General features: G+C 50.6%; 7 protein-coding genes across 7 annotated transcripts; 2 read left to right on the forward strand and 5 right to left on the reverse strand.

The window, feature by feature from the left end:
* Positions 1-1,265: 1,265 nt before the first annotated feature.
* Aud_007422 (glycoside hydrolase family 5 protein) lies at positions 1,266-2,604 on the forward strand (the record flags this gene model as incomplete). The annotated part of the gene is made up of 3 exons (XM_043292315.1): positions 1,266-1,345; positions 1,430-1,824; positions 1,883-2,604. 3 exons carry the CDS (start codon positions 1,266-1,268, stop codon positions 2,602-2,604), a joined length of 1,197 nt encoding a protein of 398 aa, XP_043148250.1.
* Positions 2,605-2,713: 109 nt separating this feature from the next.
* Positions 2,714-3,031, reverse strand: Aud_007423 (uncharacterized protein; the record flags this gene model as incomplete). Its single annotated transcript, XM_043292316.1, has 2 exons — positions 2,714-2,841; positions 2,899-3,031. The coding sequence occupies 2 exons, from the start codon at positions 3,029-3,031 to the stop codon at positions 2,714-2,716; spliced, it is 261 nt and encodes an 86-aa protein (XP_043148251.1).
* An 842-nt stretch (positions 3,032-3,873) lies between these two features.
* Positions 3,874-4,898, reverse strand: Aud_007424 (SDR family NAD(P)-dependent oxidoreductase; the record flags this gene model as incomplete). The annotated part of the gene is made up of 2 exons (XM_043292317.1): positions 3,874-4,085; positions 4,175-4,898. The coding sequence occupies 2 exons, from the start codon at positions 4,896-4,898 to the stop codon at positions 3,874-3,876; spliced, it is 936 nt and encodes a 311-aa protein (XP_043148252.1).
* A 1,161-nt stretch (positions 4,899-6,059) lies between these two features.
* Positions 6,060-6,657, reverse strand: Aud_007425 (DUF1772 domain-containing protein; the record flags this gene model as incomplete). The annotated part of the gene is made up of 2 exons (XM_043292318.1): positions 6,060-6,517; positions 6,588-6,657. The coding sequence occupies 2 exons, from the start codon at positions 6,655-6,657 to the stop codon at positions 6,060-6,062; spliced, it is 528 nt and encodes a 175-aa protein (XP_043148253.1).
* A 3,392-nt stretch (positions 6,658-10,049) lies between these two features.
* Aud_007426 (uncharacterized protein) lies at positions 10,050-10,639 on the reverse strand (the record flags this gene model as incomplete). Its single annotated transcript, XM_043292319.1, has 2 exons — positions 10,050-10,243; positions 10,468-10,639. 2 exons carry the CDS (start codon positions 10,637-10,639, stop codon positions 10,050-10,052), a joined length of 366 nt encoding a protein of 121 aa, XP_043148254.1.
* A 584-nt stretch (positions 10,640-11,223) lies between these two features.
* Positions 11,224-12,619, forward strand: Aud_007427 (uncharacterized protein; the record flags this gene model as incomplete). The annotated part of the gene is made up of 2 exons (XM_043292320.1): positions 11,224-11,226; positions 11,276-12,619. 2 exons carry the CDS (start codon positions 11,224-11,226, stop codon positions 12,617-12,619), a joined length of 1,347 nt encoding a protein of 448 aa, XP_043148255.1.
* A 193-nt stretch (positions 12,620-12,812) lies between these two features.
* Positions 12,813-20,961, reverse strand: Aud_007428 (type I iterative polyketide synthase; the record flags this gene model as incomplete). The annotated part of the gene is given in 15 exon segments (XM_043292321.1): positions 12,813-13,670; positions 13,722-14,178; positions 14,257-14,597; positions 14,654-14,728; positions 14,785-15,066; positions 15,118-15,969; positions 16,043-16,068; positions 16,121-16,217; positions 16,278-18,442; positions 18,501-18,951; positions 18,968-19,450; positions 19,504-19,616; positions 19,674-19,797; positions 19,856-20,366; positions 20,426-20,961. The coding sequence occupies 15 exon segments, from the start codon at positions 20,959-20,961 to the stop codon at positions 12,813-12,815; spliced, it is 7,371 nt and encodes a 2,456-aa protein (XP_043148256.1).
* Positions 20,962-21,666: the final 705 nt, after the last annotated feature.

Below are 21,666 nucleotides of genomic sequence, written 5' to 3' on the forward strand. Positions count from 1 at the left end.
TGACCTCAATCAAGTCATGAAACGCAGCAAGCGGTGGAGACAGGTTAGAACACCTGAGAGCCAGAACATACGAAGCTTCATATATATTGGCTTTCCCTCAACGTACATGTAGTCTTCCTCGCAAAAGTCATCAAAAATCCAATTCTCTTGAATTCTTTTTCTTCCTCCCCTGTTTCAGCCGCATCGAGCGCGTCCGCTTTCAAACTTCCCCTCGCATGCCTTTTGCCTTATCATATTGTGCATAGGCACCCAATCCTCATGTCCAACTCCAATCGCACCCTGGAAAGCCTGTAGTTGTTCATATGCATCTGATTGTGCGCATACTAGTCGCATACATTCAGTTTATTCGTCATCTGCAAACAGAATTGGACAAGGTTCTTTCGAGTCACGTCTAAACTCTCTCCATTCCCTTGTTAGAGTAACCAAATCGGCTTTCAAGGTTATATTGTCACCCTCCCAAGGGTCACTGGCATGGTGAAACAGCCGCCGCCTTAGTGTACTGAAATCGTACGTCAAGGCATCGTAATGCTCAACACTCATGTCTGCCGTCATCTTAACATAGAAATAGTGAAGTTGACGTATGTGAAATAGGGGGTGTCGACATAACATTCCTTGCCAACAGTATCACTAATTTTGCAACCGACAGAAATTTCCTATCATTTTGAGTTGTCTCCATGGTCTCCTTCTGGATAGACACATTCCCCAACCCATTCTCCATGCGCATGCCCCCATTCTCTCGGGATCAGCTTGCAGGTTAAAATGAATTTTGTTAGCTGTGATATCACATCGGTTTGCATATTTCGAAACATCAAATAAATGAGGGAGGCGGGAATATACTAAATCCGACTCAATTTGGGGTAGTGTGCATTCAGGTGAGAGGCATTCAGACAAGTCACCTAGCCAACCGTGTAGTCAATCATGGAAGGAAAGTCTAAATAAACCGCTTGTAAACGCCGTAATAGTCCCATAGGCTCTCTTTTATTTTAATTTCTAATTTAATTTATCCTGTTTACAGCCAGATATAGATGGATATCAAGGGGCTCTGCAAAGAGTAATAGAAAAAATAACGGCCTCACTAGAGCACCATACAGTTACCCCCTAGCTAGCAAGTTACGCATAATTAGTGATAAAGCTACGTATTGTATTATGCGGCCTTCTTCCTCGTCTCCTCTCTATATCCGGTTTGCCATATCCGTGGACGGTGGCCCTATCCATTCAGAGGACCTGTCTCACGGAATTTTGCGTGTATAAAGAACAGGTTGACCATGTTTGCTGGATTTACGCATTTGGCGCTGCTCGCGCTTGCTTTACTCCATTCTGTGGCGATGGCTGCTCCTTCGAGATCGTGAGATTTTGTGTGACCCTTACTCGTTGCAGTGATACCAAACTAGCTTGGATAGATCACCAGTACTGACCTTCTTCGGCCCAGTTATCTCAAGTCTCACAATGACACCTTTGATTATAATAGCGAGAAAGTTCGGGGTGTCAATCTCGGAGGATGGCTTGTACTGGAGTCCTGGATCACGCCCTCAATTTTCGAGGCGGCTGGTGACTCCGTGGTGGACGAATATACCCTCTGCCAGGTCCTGGGGAAGGATGAGGCCAAGGCGCGACTCCAGAACCACTGGAACACCTTTATCACCCAGGACGATTTCCTCAGCATCGCTCAGGCGGGAATGAACCATGTGCGGATTCCAGTGGGTTACTGGGCCGTGGCTCCTCTGGCTGGGGAACCGTATGTGGACGGTCAGCTCGATGTCCTTGACAATGCAATCATCTGGGCCAAAAATGCGGGCCTTAAGGTCATGATCGATCTACACGGAGGTAGACTTCCCACTCTATACCTCGACAATCTGCTAGTGGCTGACCTATTCGGATACAGCTCCCGGGTCACAGAACGGGTTTGACCACAGTGGACGCAGAGGGCCGACTCACTGGCAGCAGGGAAACACAGTCAAACAGACGCTAGAGGCAATTAGAGGCCTAGCGGAACGTTATGCCCCAAAAACAGATGTTATGGTGGCAATTGAGGCCATCAACGAGCCGGCGATCTATAATGGGATAAACCTGGACGAGCTGAAGCAGTACTATTATGACGTATGGGGGACGGTCCGGGATTATAACCATGATACCACTGTAGTATTGCACGACGGGTTCCTGCCTGTTGACTCCTGGAACGGATTTATGAACGTGGAGTCAGGCTGCTGGTACGTGATGATGGACACGCATCACTACGAAATGTTTGATGACGCCCTGCGGAACCTGAGCATTGACGACCACATCAACAACGTCTGCCAGTTCAGCCGCGACCACCTACAGCATGCCGATAAGTGGACCGTCGTGGGCGAATGGACTGGTGGCATCAACGACTGCGCCAAGGTTCTCAATGGCAGTGGCAGCGTCGCTGGTCTCTCAGACCTGGAAAAGCTCCACATCCGACGCTTCATCGAAGCCCAGCTAGATGCATACGAGAAGAGTACCGGCTGGCTCTTCTGGACTTGGAAGACTGAGGGCTCGTCAGCATGCGACATGCAAGATCTTCTAGCCAACGGCATCTTTCCTCAACCGTTGTCTGACAGGCAGTACCCCAGCCAATGCCTTTGAGTAGATAACGGTTTTGGATTTAAGCTCAGTTGTGGGTGGGAGGGCTGCAGCCTTCCTGGCGGGAGATCGGCCGGAGGCCGCGCTAGACTCTGCACAGCTCCCGTTTTCATTACTGTGGCCCTTTTTCTGCGAGTTGGGCGCTGGCTTCCTCTTGCATTTCCGCGTGAGGACGTGCGTATAGCTGAGGGAAAGGGTCTTGCACCGCGAACATCCCGCTCTTCGGCCACTGCAGCAGATCTATTTGGGCGCGTTTATAAATGGTCCCCTGTTAACGGCATTCGAGATCATACATACCTTTTTTACCCTGCAAGTATCGCAGGCCGGGTGTTGAGGTTTGTTGGTTGACGCATTTCCCCACCACCACTGATTCACGCTCGAGGAACTCCCTGGTCTTGTTCTCGGGCAGGTAGTGCAGGGTTCCAAACATTGTGTACTTCGGCTTTGTGTGTGAAAGAGAGGTCGTCTAGCTGGAGAGAAAGCTGAGTTTATTGCGAAATGGCTGTTTTTATGATCTTCGAAATCTATGCCATGGTGGGATAAGCAGCTTGGCCTCAAGTAGTGACGGCTTCAGCCTTGGGGTCCAGATCCCCCACCTGTCTCTACAATTATCAGGGTTATCTCCATAATGATGACTTGGCGTAAGCGCTGAGGCCTTGCTCTCCATTGGGAAGAAGAATAAATAGGCTGACACAGTAATGAGAATCCTTAGCTTGTCAGTAAAAACCGCACAATTCCAGAACCTCATTTGCGCGCTCGACCGTCAGGGTCGATAATTTCCTATGCCCTAGGCTGTCGCCACCTTAAGTACCTATATTCTCTGAACAAGGCCCTCTTTGGACTTTTCATGTCCGGTATGGCTTGTACCATATAATATGATGTAACCAGCTGTCCTGTCATTAGTCGGATTCAGAGTGCATTATGAGGCAGGGGCTAGCTTCTGTAGGCTACAGCAACACGCATTTTGAAGCAGGGGCCATGAAAATCCGCTAGCTGCCGTGTTGGACCCTCAATGGGTGACCCGCCCACCACCAGGGTAAGTCTGAAGCTTAGTTACAGGACAATGTATGACAGCCTTGAAAGTGCTCCTTTGAGTTGGAAATTGATGATGACTAGGTGCTCTTTCTTCTTTTCTTTTCTTTTCTTTCTTTATTATCTAAAAGCTATGTTTAACTGAGCAACATGATTCTAGCATTCCTTTCATCAGCGTCTCCGCGCGCGCACAGTCCCTTCAGTCTGGGATGGCAACTTCCCATCCCGAGTACCGGTCGCCTACTGGGTGCCTGGCAAAGGCTGGTCACCCATAAATCGTGGGAATCCTTGGTAGCCGAGCCAGAGCTCACCAGTTCCCGGCGGGCCACCGACAATCTCCTGCTTGCGACCCTTGAGCTCATCCACGTCCCAAGCAGCGAAGACGATCTTCTTTCTGAGAAACTCGGCTTCGGGGGAGGCAATCCAGACAAGGAAATCGGCGGGAAGAGAGACTGCGGAAGAAAAAAAGAAAGAACGTTCGTTAGCTACTTAGAAACAGAGACAGATCTGGCCACAACGGACAGGACCAGTTTATACGTACTGTCATCATAGGCATATGGCAATTTGATCGTCTCGGCCAGCTTGGCAGACATGGCCGTTTTGAGGAGTCCGGGATGCACATGGTGAAGACGAACTTGCGGGTTCTCGGCGGCAAAGGCCTCTAGGAGCTTGACGGCGGCCATCTTGCTGCTCACGTAGGTGCCCATGCCGGCGAAAGGAGGGAACAGGATGCCGGCCGTGGTTAGATTGATAAAGGTGACTGGCTTGTCCTCGTTGGCTGTGACGGTCTTGTTTGCCAGGACAACAGCCTGTGCCGTCACCAGCGTACCGACAACGGTAGTCTTGTAACCGTCCAGAAAAGTAGCTGGATCGGCTTCCAGGAGCGGAACAACGGGGGCCAGGACACCAGCACAGTGGACAAGGATGTCAATGCCGCCAAACTCGGCAGCCACTTTGTTCATGACATTGCGTACGCCCGAAGCATCGCACAGCTCCGCCTCGTGAGTCTGAATCGTCACCTCTGCGTGGCTGGCGCGAACAATCGTCGCGGTTTCCGCCAGGGCGTCGGCGCGTCGGCCGAGAAGGATAAGGGCTCGTGGACCCGACGTAGCAAAGGATGAGGCTGTGGCCCGGCCGATGCCCCCAGATGCACCAGTGATCAGCACAACCTTGCCCGCAGTGGAGAGGCCGGGTTGAGTTGGATTGATGCTGGCATAGGTGGCAGAGTGAGTGACCTTGGTGTACGAGGGCGGTGGCGCTGCCATTGTTTCAGACTGGGGGCTCTATTTATCTCTGCGTGGTTTGGTTGCAGTGCGTGTAGTGCGGCAGAGTGATCGTGTAAATAGTCAAATGGATCACTATCTCGGGACGCAAAATGGGAACCACTTCATGTGGATAGGCAGCAGTAAGCACGCTAGGCGCTTCAGCCTGGTCACTGACTGTGAAACCATTAGTAGCTGCCTAAGTTACTACGTACCAGCCTGTACTCATGCTCGTATCTGCCTGTACCAACGTGAATGAGCGGGCGGAAGCACCTGAGTGTGGCGCTTGTACTGGCAATAGCGGGTGAATAGCTAGTAAGCTAGCTACTCATGAGTCATGTGTAGGCGGCAGGCCAGAACCTCAATACTACCCTCAAAGTGGAACCGACAAGGAACGGGCTGTATTGGACCTATCGAGGGGTCCCTGCCTTAGGTCGTCGGAAGTGAGATTGGGGTCTTTTTTTCAGGTGCACTGGGGGGATTTGCCAGCCTAAGATCAGGTACCCACAGCGAGAATCCCTGTTTTGTCGCTTATCAACGGAGATCTAGGATGTGTGGCTGATTCTGAAACCACCGCCCATCCACACACTAACAATTCATCGCAAGGCTTGCAATCCGCTCAATCTGCACCCATAAGAAGATGCCTCGGAAGCCTAGAGATGGGCTCTTTCTCCATTTACCCGGAAAGGACATTAAAAAAAACCCCCAAAAGACCAATTGTAATGGCGCAACTGCTCATGGCCCTCCTCCTCGGTGCAGAAAGAGACGACAACTCACTCGCCATCTCCATCTAGGGAGGTAGACTTAAAGAAGTTTAATTGGAAGACGGCTCATCTTCTTCGCGGCACCACGATAGTGACCTCATCCCGTGCAGCCAGCGACAGGGGCAGTTGGGGGAGGTCATAAGCAGAAGAATTTAGAGGTTCACTCCGTGTCTGGAGGGTTAGGATGAAGATCATGGCATTGGTGAAGACTGGGAATCCCCGTCCCGACATGTTGCATCGAGGGACATGTTTCTTTCTGATACATTCACAAAGAATTGCCTAGTGCGGACAGAGAAGATAAATCTGATAATTTCATCACAACGCCCCGGCGCCATTTGACAAAACTCAATACCTAGCATAACGAACCTCCCCTCCCATATCCGATACAAGCAGACTGAAATCAAGGAAACGCAGCAAGCACCGCAACCACCGCCCCAACCAAAGGCAACCCTCCCCTCAGAGCATTCAACACCCCCCATCTCTCCAAAAGCGACTCAACCTCCGTCCTCGTCGCCTCCAGTTCATCCTTGGCCCCCACTTCCGCCTGCAGCGACCGATTCGTTCCCATCATAACCCCAAGCGTAAACGGAACAATGCCCAGGACCAATGCCCCCGAGACAGCATACAACGAACTACTGTTCCGCGCCGCCAACAGCGACAATGCCGTTCCCTCGCGGACAGACCAGGATAGGTAGAAGAGGACTGCGGCGGTCGCGACCGCGACGGGCGGGTTCTGCGTCTTGCCGTTATTGTACAAGTTGGCCCAGATTTTGGCGGCGGTGGACGGGGTGACTTGTTTTTCGCGGAGGGATTGGAGGAGGGCCGGGGTGGTGAGAAGGCTTGCGGAGAATATGTTGCCTGTTTCTGTCAGTTTCTGGCTAATTGTGTGTTGAGGGTTGGGGGGGGGGGGGGGGGGGGGGAGAAGGACCTGAGAGCCAGGCGGCGCCTGTCAAGCCTAGGACTTGAGCTGCGCGGAATGCGGTTGGGAATTCGCTCATTGTGTCAGTTACCGTTGTAAGAATTGTTTCAGTGAGGAAGAATGGAATTGGGTTGATGGATGGATAGGATCGTAGCGGTCTTAAAATAAGACAGACGGGGTTATGACGACATATATGGATTTGACTTTCGATCGGTCATGGGACCTGTGCATCTGAAACCAAACTTAACCGATGATCTTTTAGAAGCGTTCCAGGCTCCTGTAATAGCATTAAGCTTACCAATGGTAAGATCATGCCATTCTTTGTCTAGGGTGATTTCGGGTTCGCACTGTCGGCTTTTGCGGTCTTTGTGAGCCCGAGAGTGTGGATCCAAACAATAAGCATGGGTATCATGATAACTAGAAATAGAAGTGATCTAGTAGTATAAAGTCTAGCAGAGCTACTAGAATAGTATCTACAAGTATTAAGTCCACAGACCCCGTGTTAAAATCCAGATTAACCCCCTGTGCGCGCATAATCCAGGTGATGCAACGACATCTTTCTCAAGTAGCTAGACACTTCGTCCCTGGCGTGGATAATATTCTTCATTCTGGTCCATGGAGACATCTTCTCCCCGCAGTCGGCATTGAACCATTCCACGTTACTGAAGATCTTCCACTTTTCCTTAAGATGCTGCTTTCTGTGCATGGACACCACTGATCTTCTTCAGCTTGGTGCATGGAGACGAAAAACTGGAAAGTAAGGAATTGCTGGGCTGTGACCGAGGAACCAGACTACAGAAGGCTTGCGCTGAGGTGATTCAGTCTCTCCAACTCGGAAAGGGTCGTAGATCGTTCGGTTCGTATTGACAAGTATGAGAGCGTTCTCTGAGGCATTAATCTCGATATCGGAGGGGCCAGGATCGAATTAGTGGAGTTGTAACAGGACACAGATGTTCGTACGTGAAGTTGATAGCAGTAGGGTTGGATGCACATACTGGACCGGACATAAAATGTCTCCGCGGTCCACAATTAGAACCACCGAAAGGACCAGGGTTGTGATCGAATACAATGTGTAACTGTGTGCTAGCAGTGTCGGTGTCTATCTGAGCTCGACGCCATTGCAATCTGCCTCATCAAGAATCACGGCATATGTAAGGGCGTTGATATGCCTCACTACTCTCAGCGCCTGGGAGGCAGTACTAAACGATATTCCCGTAACTTTTACCATGAGCCTGGCCCTGAATGGGATGAGCAATACCTTGAAGAGCCAACTGACGAAGCTGAACCGTCAGACATCTCGATGACGGTAACGCCGGCTGCGTAGGCTGCGGGTGTAATTCCTTGCAGGCACGCATCCAAGTAAAACTGGGATTGTTTTCTTTGCAAAGCAGAATGTCGCATATTCTGCATCAGCCTCCTTTGAGTTTCGACTTCTCCCACTTTCCCGTGTCCACGATGGTCTTTTGGCATCAAATTGCTCGAGCATCACAATGTCCCAAGCCCGCCTAGCTGGGGCGAGGGGATGACTTGAATTCAGGCATATCGTTTCTAGGAAAGCGAGTTTCAATGTTGGAAAATTAGTACTTGGACTCTATTGTAGAAACGTATCGTGTGCTGCTAGAATTGCGAGCGTATGGAGGACCAAAAAGGCCAGCGTCATGTGCGAGCCATGTCGACAGTGGTATCCAGTTAACTGTGGTTCAACGTCCTCATACCGCATAGGAGGTCATTGGGTAAAGTCTCCGTCGACTCTTCGAAGCGGGGGCGGGAGCCGGAGCAGCAGCTGGAGGAGGAGAAGGGGTGGCCGAAGCCGCAGCAGCAGGTTCCTCCAGTAGAGGTGGCCTATACAATGTTATACATGCATTCATCCAATCAAAAGGTCATTACTGCGGCCAGCTCAACGTTTGTACTCACATTTGTATTGCTTGAAAGAGGTTCAAAAAATGCTAAGATTTTTGAAGGACGCCCCAGTTTGCTGTTGTCCCTGTTCTGATGAATGCAACACAGAGAAGTCTTCATTCTGATCGTCAATATCGGGAGACCAGCCACTCGCATCCATGATCAATACTTATTCGTGTAGGTGGTCCACGGCGGTGTTAATCTTCGTTCTGATCATCCACATTGCGACATCAGCCGGTTGCGTCCCTGATTAACGCATATTTATGGAGGTGATCCATCGCTGTCCTCCACTCTTGCTACAGACAGTTAGAATCCAATCTAGCCCAACCTAGAGAATACTTGCCTCATTGCCCAGTGCCCTGAGCGGGGGAAGGAACATTGTTTGGCTGTATGTTGTCATGAACCCATACCTGAGACGCATGTCAAATATGTATTCAGAAACTCTTCTCAGAGGTCTCCATCATGACCTTGAGATCCCCGTGAGCAATTACTTCAGGCAATAGTAAACAATACCAGATGGACCCTGGCCGCCGCAGGTACTTGGTGGCAGCCTCCTTGAATATGAACTGCCCATAACTGCCGATATACTGAAAGGTGTGGAAGTCCGAAAACCCTTCTCTTCCACTGTAGGCTCTATGCATCTCCTGGGGGCGCGTGATGTACCCTTTCATAGGGTCAAACACCCAGTTCAAAGTGGCATTCCAAATTCCATTTATATGACCCTCGGTAGTCGTGCTGCTCTTTTGGGAGCTCGTCATGTGTGGGTTTGTGGCTTACTTCTTGCTCCGCTACCTGTACGGCGCCAGAACGATCGGCTACATTGACCGGCATTGTTTCGAAGGGACCGAAGGAATTGGGGACAAGGGAATGATGTCGGACAAGCTGAATTATCCGGAAGCGATCAACAAAAGACAGTGACGATAAGAGACCAGTGATCTGGACAACCGTCGCCACGGTAAGGGTCAGTCTTCAGAACTACAATTTGTCCGCAAGTATAGCCAGAAGATCGTCAGGGTAATGTCCAGGAGTTCGCCCGAGCGAAGCGGAAATGTCGTTGGAATTGGGCCTAGTTGCCATCATTCGCAGCCACAATGTGTCGTCACAGCGTTGTAGTTCCTCTTGAAAGGTTAGCTGGGAACGAGGAATGGAATGGCCCGACTTACCGTTTTCAGAGCTTTCCACCTCTTACAGAGATGTCTTTGTACAGCCTCTTGCTTGAACAGATGGTCTCTATACATGAGATTTGTTGGGATTCGCTGAGAAGAATTTCCCTGTCCTTGGCCTCGAAGTCAATACCGGACTGCAAATCTGCCGGTATAGCACGAATCCCGAGTCGACATGGCAGATTGGCCATAGAGGATACCATTGCCGCGCAAGCACGCGCAATGAAGATCACAATTGGTTCCATGTCTTCCTTTCTGGAAGATAGACACCCGAAAACCAGTACGATTTCTTTAAAGCGATACTGTAAGTATCTAGCAAGAAAGCAAACGTCCTCCACAATTGCACTCTTGAGGAGAGGAAACGAAATCGAGACACTTCTTCAGAAGTACAAGCTGGATGCCCAGGGGTCTAAAAGGAGGGGAGGGAGACACCCTTCAGAGTTTGGGTGGGGGCCGGGGTCGCAGGAACGACCGGGGCAGCTGGCGCGGCCTGCTCGCGCAGCGCCTGCAAGACATGGCCAAGCGCAGCGGACAATTCCCTCCGCTGGAGGGGGCGCGGCACACGGAAGCCGCACGCACGCGGCGCATCTCCCTCTTGGGCACCTGCAGACTGTCAGCAAATCTGCAAGAGAAGAAATGACATGACCCCAAAATCCGAAACGGAAAGCCAAATCCAACTTGAAATCATCAAAGGAAGGGCCAATCCAATCGAATTCCGCCAGGTGCAACCACAACACAGAGAGAATCCACAACGAAAACCACAAACACACCGAACACCGACAGAACGCAGCCAAACTGGCAGCAACGCGGAGAAAAGGAACACTCACCCTGATGCACTTCCGCTTCTTGGCGGCACACAAGACACACGATTTCTGTATGCGGCCCTTCGAGGACCGACGGTTTCGGCACCTGTGACTCGGGTCCCGAATTTTTGCCCGAAGGCAACCGACACATGGAATTCTGCGAGGCACCCTGCTTGTACACTTCAAGATGGTTCATAATTGAAATAGTATCAGAAACATGTTTGACGAATTCATCTCCATGAGAAAATGTGTTGTATTATAGAACCGCTCCGGCGTCCCAGCAGCTGTCTCGGCTGAAGACGACATTTTGATTTGGATAATGAAGCAAAGGTTGGGGGCAATGGCAGGTTCATATCTTTGTATCCACAAGAGACAAGAAGCTGAGTCTGGTGAATGTCAGCAGCTCATCAAAGCAGGATAGTCAAAGAAGTGAATAGTCTTCCATGGACCCTATCTGCCAATTATGTCAATGTCGTCATCTGTAGGGCTTTAGCCATTTTCTACATTGGGAATCAGAATAGAAAACTTCACTAAGAATATGATAATCATGTTGAAACCTAAATAAAGTGAATGAATCTGGTTGAGTGACATCAATCCATCAAGCCATTGCGCTATGAATCAAACTGCTGCTGGCATCATACAAAAGGATAACAAACAGAGCAAACAAACAATGATAAGATAAGCGATAAGGATAAGATGATAAGGCGATACTGAATTTGGGCGGCGCTCCGGAAGCAACACCTCGTCATCGATTCATCCCTTGCTCACTACAGAATCAACATGGTGAGTTCTATACAGACCTTCCAATAGGATTTAAAGCTGACCAGAGTAGCGTACTCATTATCTATCGACTTGCCTCAAGGGGCGATTCTTGTCGCTTCCTTCCAGAAGGATAACTCAACAAATTAGAGTACCATTTAGGAAACCCAGTGGCCAGCCTAGACAATGGTCTACGTTCACACAACTACGCGCCGCTACGGTAGATGCTACTCAGAACGGTCCAAATCTCAGTGGATCCTCCACACCCACAGTGCGGGTACAAGGGCCGGGCAGCGAGGACCAGGACAACCACAAAGCCAGCCTCATCTCACAACTCAAAAGCATCCCCCAGGACACTAGCTTTCTGCGAATCGAGGAAAGCACTCCCTCGGACAAAGAATGGTCAATCCTCGGCGAGCACTTTGCCAACATCCGCGACCTGGAATTGGATAGCGGGTACGACGAGGGCCTCAACGATAAAGAGATGCCCCTGCACTGGCCCCTGGAACGGCTGGAGGTCAGCTCCGCCGCGGGCCAGGTCATCCAAACACCCTTCATCCTCCAAGGACGAGTAAAACATCTCGCTCTCATCTTCACCTCTGGTCTACGATTCGAGGGTCCTACGAACGCAGAGCTGCAGCGCGCGAATCGCGAGGCCATTGATCGCGGCGAGGCAACGCCGAGATACATCACGCTAGACGAGGGGACACCGGCGAAGAGAACGATCGAGGTGACGTATATCCCCGAGCTGGTGGCGCAGTGGATGACAGACAAGTACTCCAAGCCCCATGCGCAGGTGGAGTCGGCGAACCTGCCTCCCGCGCAGATCACCACGGACACGCTGGAGATTGTGGAGAACGATGCGCTGGATGCGTTCTGCCGGATGGCGGTGGCGTTGCCTCATGTGGTTGATAATCTCAAAACGCTGACGCTGCGCTCGACGCATGGACTGGACTTCCACTTTGCGAAAGAGACTATGTTTGTGGCTGTGCTCCCACATCTGCTGAATCTGCAGACGCTGCGTTTGAGCGTGGGGGATATTTTCGAGGACAAGGAGTATCTCCCAAATCTGTATACAAAGTTGCCGCCGAATCTGTCGGCCCTCTACTTTCGGGGTCCCGCATCCCTTTGTCAGTCGAAGATGTGGGAGAAGTGGATTGAGTCTTTCGCCTCGAAGGATTTTCTTCCTGAGCTGAAGAAGCTGGGTTTTGTGCTTGACTTGCATTATGAAGGTGACAAGGATGGGAAGAAAGAGGTCCAGGCGCCAGAAGCGGTTCTGCGGGAAGCTCGCGCTGCTTGCGACCGGCTGTATGCCGTTGCAAAGGACCGTGGAATCACGATTGAGCCTGTGTATGATAAGTGGGCCAACGAGTTTGAAAATCTCCGACAAGTGGATGATCGCTGGGGTGCCTTGTGAGCCTTGCTGATTACTTATTTACGCGGACTACTTTCGTTTATTCCTGGTATAAGGAATATCTACACTTATACTCATTCGCTGATGTTTTAAACAACCTCTGGTCGCGGCAAAAGAAAGTCCAACCGCACATCATTACGGGCCTTGGCCCACCATATATTAATATATATCTCAAAATCAACTCCTGCTCACTCAACTATCGCTCACCAGTACGGTACCTCTTGTAGAAGATCTCTTGTAATGTTCTGACCAGTTCCCCAAAGGTCCCTGCGGCTGAAATGTCGGTGATACTCAGCTCCACATCGAGATGTCTTCGGAGTGCACCAATACTCTCCATCATCATAAGAGAGTCGATCCCCATGTCAGCAATCTGCGCCAGACTTAATTCCTCAGCTTCATGTTTGCTTAACTGTAGTCGAATCACATTAAGAAGGAGCTCCCATGCTCGTTCCTCTTTGAACATCTCCGGGGTTTGTTTGGCCTTGGAGAAGAACTGCTTGACCTCATCAAGGAGATTCATCTGTAAAGTGTATTGAGTGTGTTCCAGGTTTTCGTACAGACGGTATCGAGCATCTTGAGACCATGACGGCCTAGCGAGAGGGTCTGACTGGGACTTGGTCGAACTCATGCCTACAATCACCTGGGACGACTCTGACTGAACACCTGGGGGTGTCGACTTGGATCTCTCGATTGCCAGCTGCAGTGCATCGAGAACATCAGCTTCTTCGAGGATCCGAGTACCAAAGGCCGCCGCGCTTTTCAACAAATCGGGCGTCCTACTAAAGCACCCGATATCGCCCACCGCACCAAGATCAATGGTGGTTGCTGGCAAACCTAGAGAGTGGCGATATCTGACAAAGGCGTCTAGGAACCCGTTGGCCGAAGCGTAGCTGGCTTGACCGATAATTCCACAGAGGCTGGCAATCGAACTGAAAACAACAAAGAAATCAAGATCCGTAGTGCCCAGCGCATGGTGGAGATTCCATGCGCCATCCACTTTGGGGCTTTGGACGGCCACCCAGTCTTCATGCGACGACTTTAGCAGGGGAGCAGACTGAGCGGGTTAGCCACGGTATTATATAGGGGGAGGCCAGGAGCGACTTACTCTCAGAACCATACCGAGGTGAATCACCCCAGATATGGGCTTGGGGCTCTTCGCTATGGCGCTGCGCACGTCATTAATATCCGACACATCTCCTCTTACGACGACGGCACTGCACCCTTGAAATCGAAGCTCTTCAAGGAATGCCTGGTCAGAGGAGGATTTAACTCCAGATCGCGAAAGGATAACCAGGGATTTTGCACCATTCTCCACCATCCAGTTAGATACCGCTCTTCCTATTCCCCCCAGACCCCCGACGAGAAGATATGCGGCGTCTGGTGCAAATCGGGGGCTGGGCTTAATCATTGCGATAGAGTCAGCATCGTCACCACCCGCGATCTTAACCAATATCTTGCCGATATGTGTTCCTCGTTGCATATATGCCAAAGCCTGGTGGGCGTTGCACGCGTCAAATACTTTTATGGGATGGATCGGTTTGAGGTGCCCTCCGCGATTCAATCTATAGAATGATTGTCTGAGCCTGGACATACTCATTAACGCTGTCATTATTGCATTGCCAAATCAGGCCCAAACTTACCTTTGAAATTGGTCCGGGCTGTCTAGCAGAAGCTGCAGCAAATCGACGCCGATAAAGGTTCTGTTAGCTGCAAAAGTCTCCATATCCAACCTGCCATGGCCCATGAAGTCACGCTTCCCTATTTCGATCATTTTCCCAAACTTTGCGACGCACTTCCAGGATTCGTGAAGCAGAGCACCAGAGAGTGAGTTTAAAACAATGTCGACGCCTTTTCCCTTCGTCTCTCGCATCACACCAGAAACAAAGGATGCGTCCCGAGACGCAAAAATATTGCTTCGGGGTATGTCGAAGTTGTCGACGAGATACTGTACCTTCTGTTCATTCCCAACTGTGGCAAAGATCTGGTTTGCCAAATTAGCGAACTTTCAATTCTGCTTGGATACATATCCTGGCTTACTTTGGCATTCATCATCTGGCATATTCGGATTGCGGCCTGCCCTACCGCTCCGCATGCCGAGTGAATTAGGACGGACTGTCCGGACTATGTAAGTTCATTTTCCGGGTAAATTGTGGCGATAGTACTCGTACCTGGCCATTCTCGAGCTGTCCAACGGTGAGAAGCGAGTAGATCGCCGTTGCATATCCGATCGGCACTGTGGCTGCGTCTTCCAAAGACATGTCGCTAGCAACCGGAAAACAGAATTGACTGGCAGTGGTCACTCTTGTAGCCAGGAGTCCCGTGCCTATAACATGAACTTTGTCCCCAGGTTGAAGATGTTTAACTCGTGGCCCGACCTGGCGGACAATTCCGCTGGCCTCAAGGCCCATTCCATGTTCATTCCCAATGAACCCGGACGAGACCATAACGTCCTATTCAAGCTCAGCCCGTGATCAAGTATTTTGCTCATTGTTAGCACCTACCCTGAAATTCAGTCCGACATAGTGCACATCCACAGTCACATCGTCCTCACCGAGGCGAGGGAGTGACTTCTGCCTCCAGAGGACAGGGTCCCTACCATCGAGCTTCCCAACTTCGAGTATCCTAGGCGCATCATCGGTATCCAAAACGGGTCTGATATCACGGTGCGCCAACCAGTGGAATCGGCCAACGTGTACGACGTCTTTGTGTATGGCAAACTCGCACTCGGGATGTGACACTCCCTGGGTGCACTGCCGCCGGAACTTCTCGTACACTTTCACCAGCAATCCGGCTGCTGTCAAATTAAGATCCTCCACTTCGAGGGTTGCGAACTGAATCGACTCTTCGTATCGGATTGTTCTCGCTAGACCTAAAATCAGACCATATGACGGATCCTCGCATGTAATTTGCGAGGCCTTGGTAACCCACAGTGTCCGTCGCCTTTGCGAGATATAACGCAGCAGTGTGTCGTATCTCTCCTTTGAGATATTTTGCAAGAATGGCTCCTCCAGGTCCATTAGACAGACAACGTCTTGTTTGTCTTGCGGTAGATCCTCCAGCTTGAAGAACTCAACCGCGTACCCTTCCTTACGCAGTAGTCTAGTAACCGCTTGCGTCCATTGGTGCGAATGCGAGTTGCATAACAAATGAACGGTACCCTTCTGATCCTCCGGATATGGAGACTTTGCAAGTATGCTCTGCTTTAACGACCATGGATAAGCATTGAACAGGCAGGACGTGAGCTCAGGCTGTTCGTATCCAGTTTCACAAAGCTTCTCCTTCCAGTATTCATGCGAATAAAGGTTCTTGTTCTGAGAGCCATAACTAAAGATAGAAACTCCTGGAATCAAGCTCTGTTGATATACAGAATGTCAGCCCAGGCGCATTCAGGACCAGGTTTCAGTCATATCTGACACGCTCACATACCATGGCATAATCCACGAAAGGGACATCTTTGTGGGTTAGTTGCACTTCCAGAAAAGCATTTTTTGGGCAACGTCTTACCTGGTGTAACCTCCCGAATCAGTAAACTGCCCCCAGGAACAAGCAGGCTCCTTAGCTTGTGCAAGGAGGTATTAGGGTCGACGTCGGCGGGCAAGTCCTGTAATCAATTTCAGCCCCTGGAGAAAACTTTGCTATATCAGGCTCCGAGCCAACGAACACTAGGAATAATAATCAAATCATAAGATGCTGCTTCAAATCCCTGATCAATAGGGCTGCTGGCGAGATTGAGAACAGCGCACTCAAAGCCGTCCACGTCTCTGAATCTGTCATTGTGCTCGACTAGTAATTCCGAAGACTTAGCGGCAAGAGTATATTTCTTGAACAACCGTACCCCTTCCGCCGAGTACAAGGAACTCAAAATTCCGGCAGTGGCGCCGCATGTGCTGGACTTGACCTCGAGTATCCTCTGTGCGGGATTCGAGTGTCCTAGCAATGAGAAGGCGTAACCCAGGTCCATGCAGTTAGCAATGAGCTCGTAGAATGACTTGAAACCTGCGTCACCTATGAAAAAGTCCATAAGCGGCGTCTTATTCTCAATGACATCGAGACCGCTGATCAGAAAGCTGCGTATTGGCCGAAGTTCTGGTCTGGACGAAGCGATGGCCTTCTTGACGTCTCTTAATATCTTCGTCAGAACAGATGCTGTACCCACATCCCAGCTTCTGACCTCGGGGAAGACAGACTGCAAAATTTCCAGGAGTCGAGTGAAGTTTTTATTCACCCAACTCTCGTATTGCATCGAAACCTCCAATGTTCCTGTGTAGCTTCCAACTCGTTCCGTAAGGTGCATGATACCCAATAGGGTCAATTTGAGTGTGAGAGTCATGGCACTGGTGCGCGGGATAGATTTCGCCAAGAAGGCGTTGGGGGGAAGCAAGTCAATGTCCGGTTTCCATTCGAGTCGAGAGCACAAGGGGATGTTGATGTCATTCAACATCGGGCTATGGTCCAGGGGCAGGAACTTGGCTCCTCTCATGACTAGAGCCACCTCTCCGTTCGATATCCCGATCACATCTCCACCTAATCCTGCGCTCAATTGGCCGCCACTCTGGGTTGTCGGGAAACTGGCCTTGAAGTTAGTCTCTTCCCCAATTGGGGCAATGTAGATGCTATCAATTGACACGGGGATTCCAAGTTTTGGCATGCGACGGGAAAGGCCGTTGCTCGACGCAACACTTAGGAGTTGGAGACCTTGATCCATAACCACCGGATGCATGCTATGCTCCTCTTTTACAGTGAGATCAAAGCGGGCCGTAGCTACTGCCTCGTGCCTCATTGGGTTTGCGGTAATATTTTGGAGCCTGCGGAATTCAGGTCCGAATGCCAGCCCACGTTTGTCCATAACATTATACCACGACTGCGGCTCGATGTGGCGAACGAAAGGATGAACGTCGTCAGTCGAGGTAGCCATCCCTTCCTCCTTGCCTGCCATTACCTGGCCCGAACAATGCTTTCGCCAGTGTTCGCCATCGTATGCCGAGATACTGAAGTCGAACCACTGCGAGTCAAGGCTGTCCGTGAGTTTGACTGGTCGCAAGCTTGTGAGTATCTCGGTGGGTTCATCCTCCCGCAATGCGAGAGGCAATACCACAGATAGATTCTTGATAGAATAGCAGTTTTGTCCGTGGATTTGGCGCATTGTTTCGCCGGCCATTGCAATGTAGCCAACGCACGGAAAAAGGATGTCATTACCCACTTGATGGTCTAAAAGCCAGCGTACCCGTTTGAGCTCGAGGCGGTTCCTCCAAGCCGGTTCTTGGTCCGATGATTCGAGCGTACGAACTCCCAGAAGCGGGTGGTGTGCGAATTTGCGATCTCTCCATTCTCTTGCCATGCGGGTCTCGTGCCAATATCTCCTATCATGACCCCACGGGTAGCGTGGAAGATCTGTGAGCACCTTCCCGCGGCCGCCATTGACCTCCAACAGATCCACTGGAACATGGCGTATGTGAAGCTCCCCTGCAGTGGCGAGTAAAGAACTTACTTGATCCCGGTTCCTTACAAGGGTTGGAATATAGTCCAGTCGCGATGATCCACCACAGTCTCGAAATATGTCCAGCAAGGGTGTCGATAGCGTGGAGTGCGGTCCAATTTCCACAAAGACTCTGTTTTCTGTAGTACGACTCACAAGCGACTTGACGGCAGGGTAAAAGCAAATTTGTGATTCGAGAGTCCGACGCCAATAATCCGCATCCAACTCGGCTGGTGATGCGATCACATCGCACGTTATTGTGGAATACATTGGGACGACCATTGAAGCATTCCTCAGTAGATGGCGCTTGATCAGCCTTTCATATACCAGCCCGATTTTCTCCATATGATCTAGTAAGAGTCAGTCTTCCGTATTGGTAGTATGGCAGTACAACGTGGGGAGTCATACGGGAATGATACGCTATGGGCACGCGAAGCCGTCTGCAGAATGTACCCGGATGCTCCGTTGATATCTGCTGAAGAACGCGGTCCAATGCCTCCGGTTTTCCGGAGAGAGTAGTGCTCTGGGGGCTGTTGTCGCACGCCACTACCACTTCATCCGCCAGGTATCGCAGCGCATCGGACTTACCAATACCCACTGCGGCCATTGCTCCTGGGAGGGTCTGTAACTTTGTGACTTGGCCACGGTAGTAGCTAAGAATCATGGCTGTCCTGATTGGGATTGCACCTGCAGCGTAAGCCGCCGCGATCTCACCACTCGAGTGTCCGACCACTGAATCTGGCCGAAGCCCCCAGCGCCGAAGGAGGTTCACTAGACCTATTTGGACAGCGGTACAAAGTGGCTGGGCTAGTTCCGGGTGGTGAATTTGATCATTATCACTTTTGACGAGCTCATCTGGCTGACTGTTAGCATACAATGTCGGCTTCTGGAGGTGTCCAATTCTTGCCTTGTATTTTCCACCGCGGGGCCTCTTCCAACTTTTGCAATATGTCGTCTATTCGAAAAATATCCTCTCGAAAGCTTGGGAATTCAGCGATCAGCTGCTTGCCCATCCCAGGCCACTGTGCCCCCTGCCCGGTAAAGACGAATGTGAGTGCCGAAAACGCGCAGCTCTCTCGTGACAATTGGAAGTCGGCTATGTCTGGAGTAAATTGGTCTTTTGTCACCAGGTAACCGCGATGGCTCAGGTACTCCCTTCTGACTCCCAGAGTGTAGGCCAGATCATGTAGCGATTGCTTAGTGTTTCCCAGATAAGCTCCGATTCCCCGAGCTCGCAATTGAAGAGCCTCTGCGTCCTTTGCGGAAACAACAAGCAGCCTCTGTTTCGAGATACCGCCAGGGACCAAAAGTTCGTCTTCACTGCAAGTACGAACTGAGGACCAGGAGTCCAAGATAGCCTATCATTTTTCAGCTGAAGACAACAATTGAGGGGCATGTGAGATCATCTTACGTGTGCGTTTGAACCCCCTACACCAAAACTGTTGACGCTAACTCGCTCTGCACGTTCAGTCGACAAGGCAGTCGGTTCTGTTGGAACAACGATCCCAGACTGTTGAAAGGGTACTGCGTGCAGGCAATCAGTATATCTAAAAGAGGACCCCTAGATACATGTGCACTTACTGCGTGGATTCAGCTTCTTCACGTGGATGTTGGGTGGTGCTAGCTTGTGCTCTAACACTAAAGTTGCTTTTATGAGGCTTGTAATAGCTGAAGCGCCTTCCGCATGCCCAACATTGGGTTTCACCTGCAGGCCTGTCAGTAAACCTGAAAGCTACCTAGCCAACTTGAAAGAGCTGCCGAACCGATCCGATCATGATACCCTTCTCAAATACGTTCTTGATCGCCGTTACCTCGGCCAAATCGCCTTTTTGAGTTCCGGTGCCATGGCATTCAAAAAAGGCCGTACGAGAAATCTCTTCGATCCCCGCCCTGGCATATGCGTCCCGGATGACCTCCTCCTGGGTTCGTGCTTTGGGAGCCCCTTGGGGTTCTTGCCTACCATCGCAGTTCAGGGCAGTTGCACGGATCACAGCTCGCACAGGATCTCCATCCCGAATTGCGTGATCCAATCTCTTGATGAGGATAGCAGTTACCGCTTCACCGCGGCCATACCCATCTGCTGCAGCATCGAATGTCTTACAGATCCCATCCGAGGCCATGGCCCGATAATCAGATAGACTCGTGCTTATCATTGGCGTAAAAATGAGATTCGCTCCTGCCACAATCGCCGCTTTGCAATCGCCATCATAGAGTGCCTGACAGGCGTCATGTAATGCAGTCATAGAAGAAGAGCACGCTGTATTATATGTGACACTGGGATCGGACTGTGTTAGCTTGCGAATCTCTTCCTCTGGCGGGTATTACTCACTCACCTTGGGCCTGTCAAGTCAAATAAATAAGATATACGGTTAGGAAGAAATTCCATGGTGCTCGCAGTTCTATTGTAGCTAAAGTCTTGCGTGTCCTGCATCGCAAGCTCCAGCCAGTCGTTGCCAAAGACGCCGACATAACACCCAATCTTCTGGCCCGAGCCGGACCAGTCTGTCTGTCCGGCATTTTCCATACATTCCCAGACCACCTCTGCGAGCAGTCTCTGACGAGGATCCATTACGGACGCCTGCCGCGCAGGCAGATCAAAGAACTTTGCATCGAAGCGCGCCGGGTCCTCACGTAGAAAGTAGCCGTATTCTGTCCGGACAGTGTGAAGATCGGCAGGGCTGGAATGCGAGCGCGCATTATACCGAGACCACGGAACTCGACAGTGGCCATCATTCCCCGTAATCAACAGATCCCAGAAGTCACTCTCGGTATTTACTCCTCCGGGTAATCTCATCGCCATCCCGACGATGGCAACAGGAGGGACTTCACGAGGGCGTCGCATACTTGAACCTTCAACTTCGGCAGACATGTTCCCGCCGTATTGTGGAACCTGGCTGGAGTATTCCTGTATCGAACAGACTAAGGAGTATCAAGGAAGGTGAGCATTTACAGAGTCGTGGAGAGTCGGAAATGTGTTGGGGATTGGAAATGGCACAGGAAATGATTTCCAATGGCGTGGGACTATCAGTCGTCACGCACTTGCGTTCTGGAGACGCTTTCTGACATATATGATAGTTCCTCAACAGATACGAGGTGATCGGCGAGAAAACCATACATATCATAAGTGAGGATATGGCAAAATGGGATGTGCCAATCAGCTCACCTGTAACCGTGCTAGGGGCACTTAAACCTTCTACTATTGTTAATGTTTTCACTCAGTCTTTTTTGCTGTATTATAAGCTGGTTTTTCTGCATTTTGTCTTTTAATGACTGACTACTTAAGATAAGCTTTCTCGGGCAATAACCGATTCAGGAAGGCAGACGATCCATCATAATACGCTAGTCTACAATTATGCGCCATGCATCAAGTGTTAGCATCAGCGCGCAGGTAGCTCAGAGCCCCTTACAGGATATTGAACTTAATTCATTGATACAGCAGGAATGTAAGATTTAGCTTAGCAATGCTTACTCCCTCGAGAAACCTCCATCAGAGCGGAATCCTAGGGGCCCCGGGTCCGTCCTACAAATAGCCCTGATTGACCTGTATTCAAGGTCTATCACACAACCACAAAGC

This window comes from Aspergillus udagawae, assembly GCF_001078395.1.
Source record: "Aspergillus udagawae IFM 46973 DNA, scaffold_5, whole genome shotgun sequence".
NCBI classification, from domain to species: Eukaryota; Fungi; Ascomycota; class Eurotiomycetes; order Eurotiales; family Aspergillaceae; genus Aspergillus; species Aspergillus udagawae.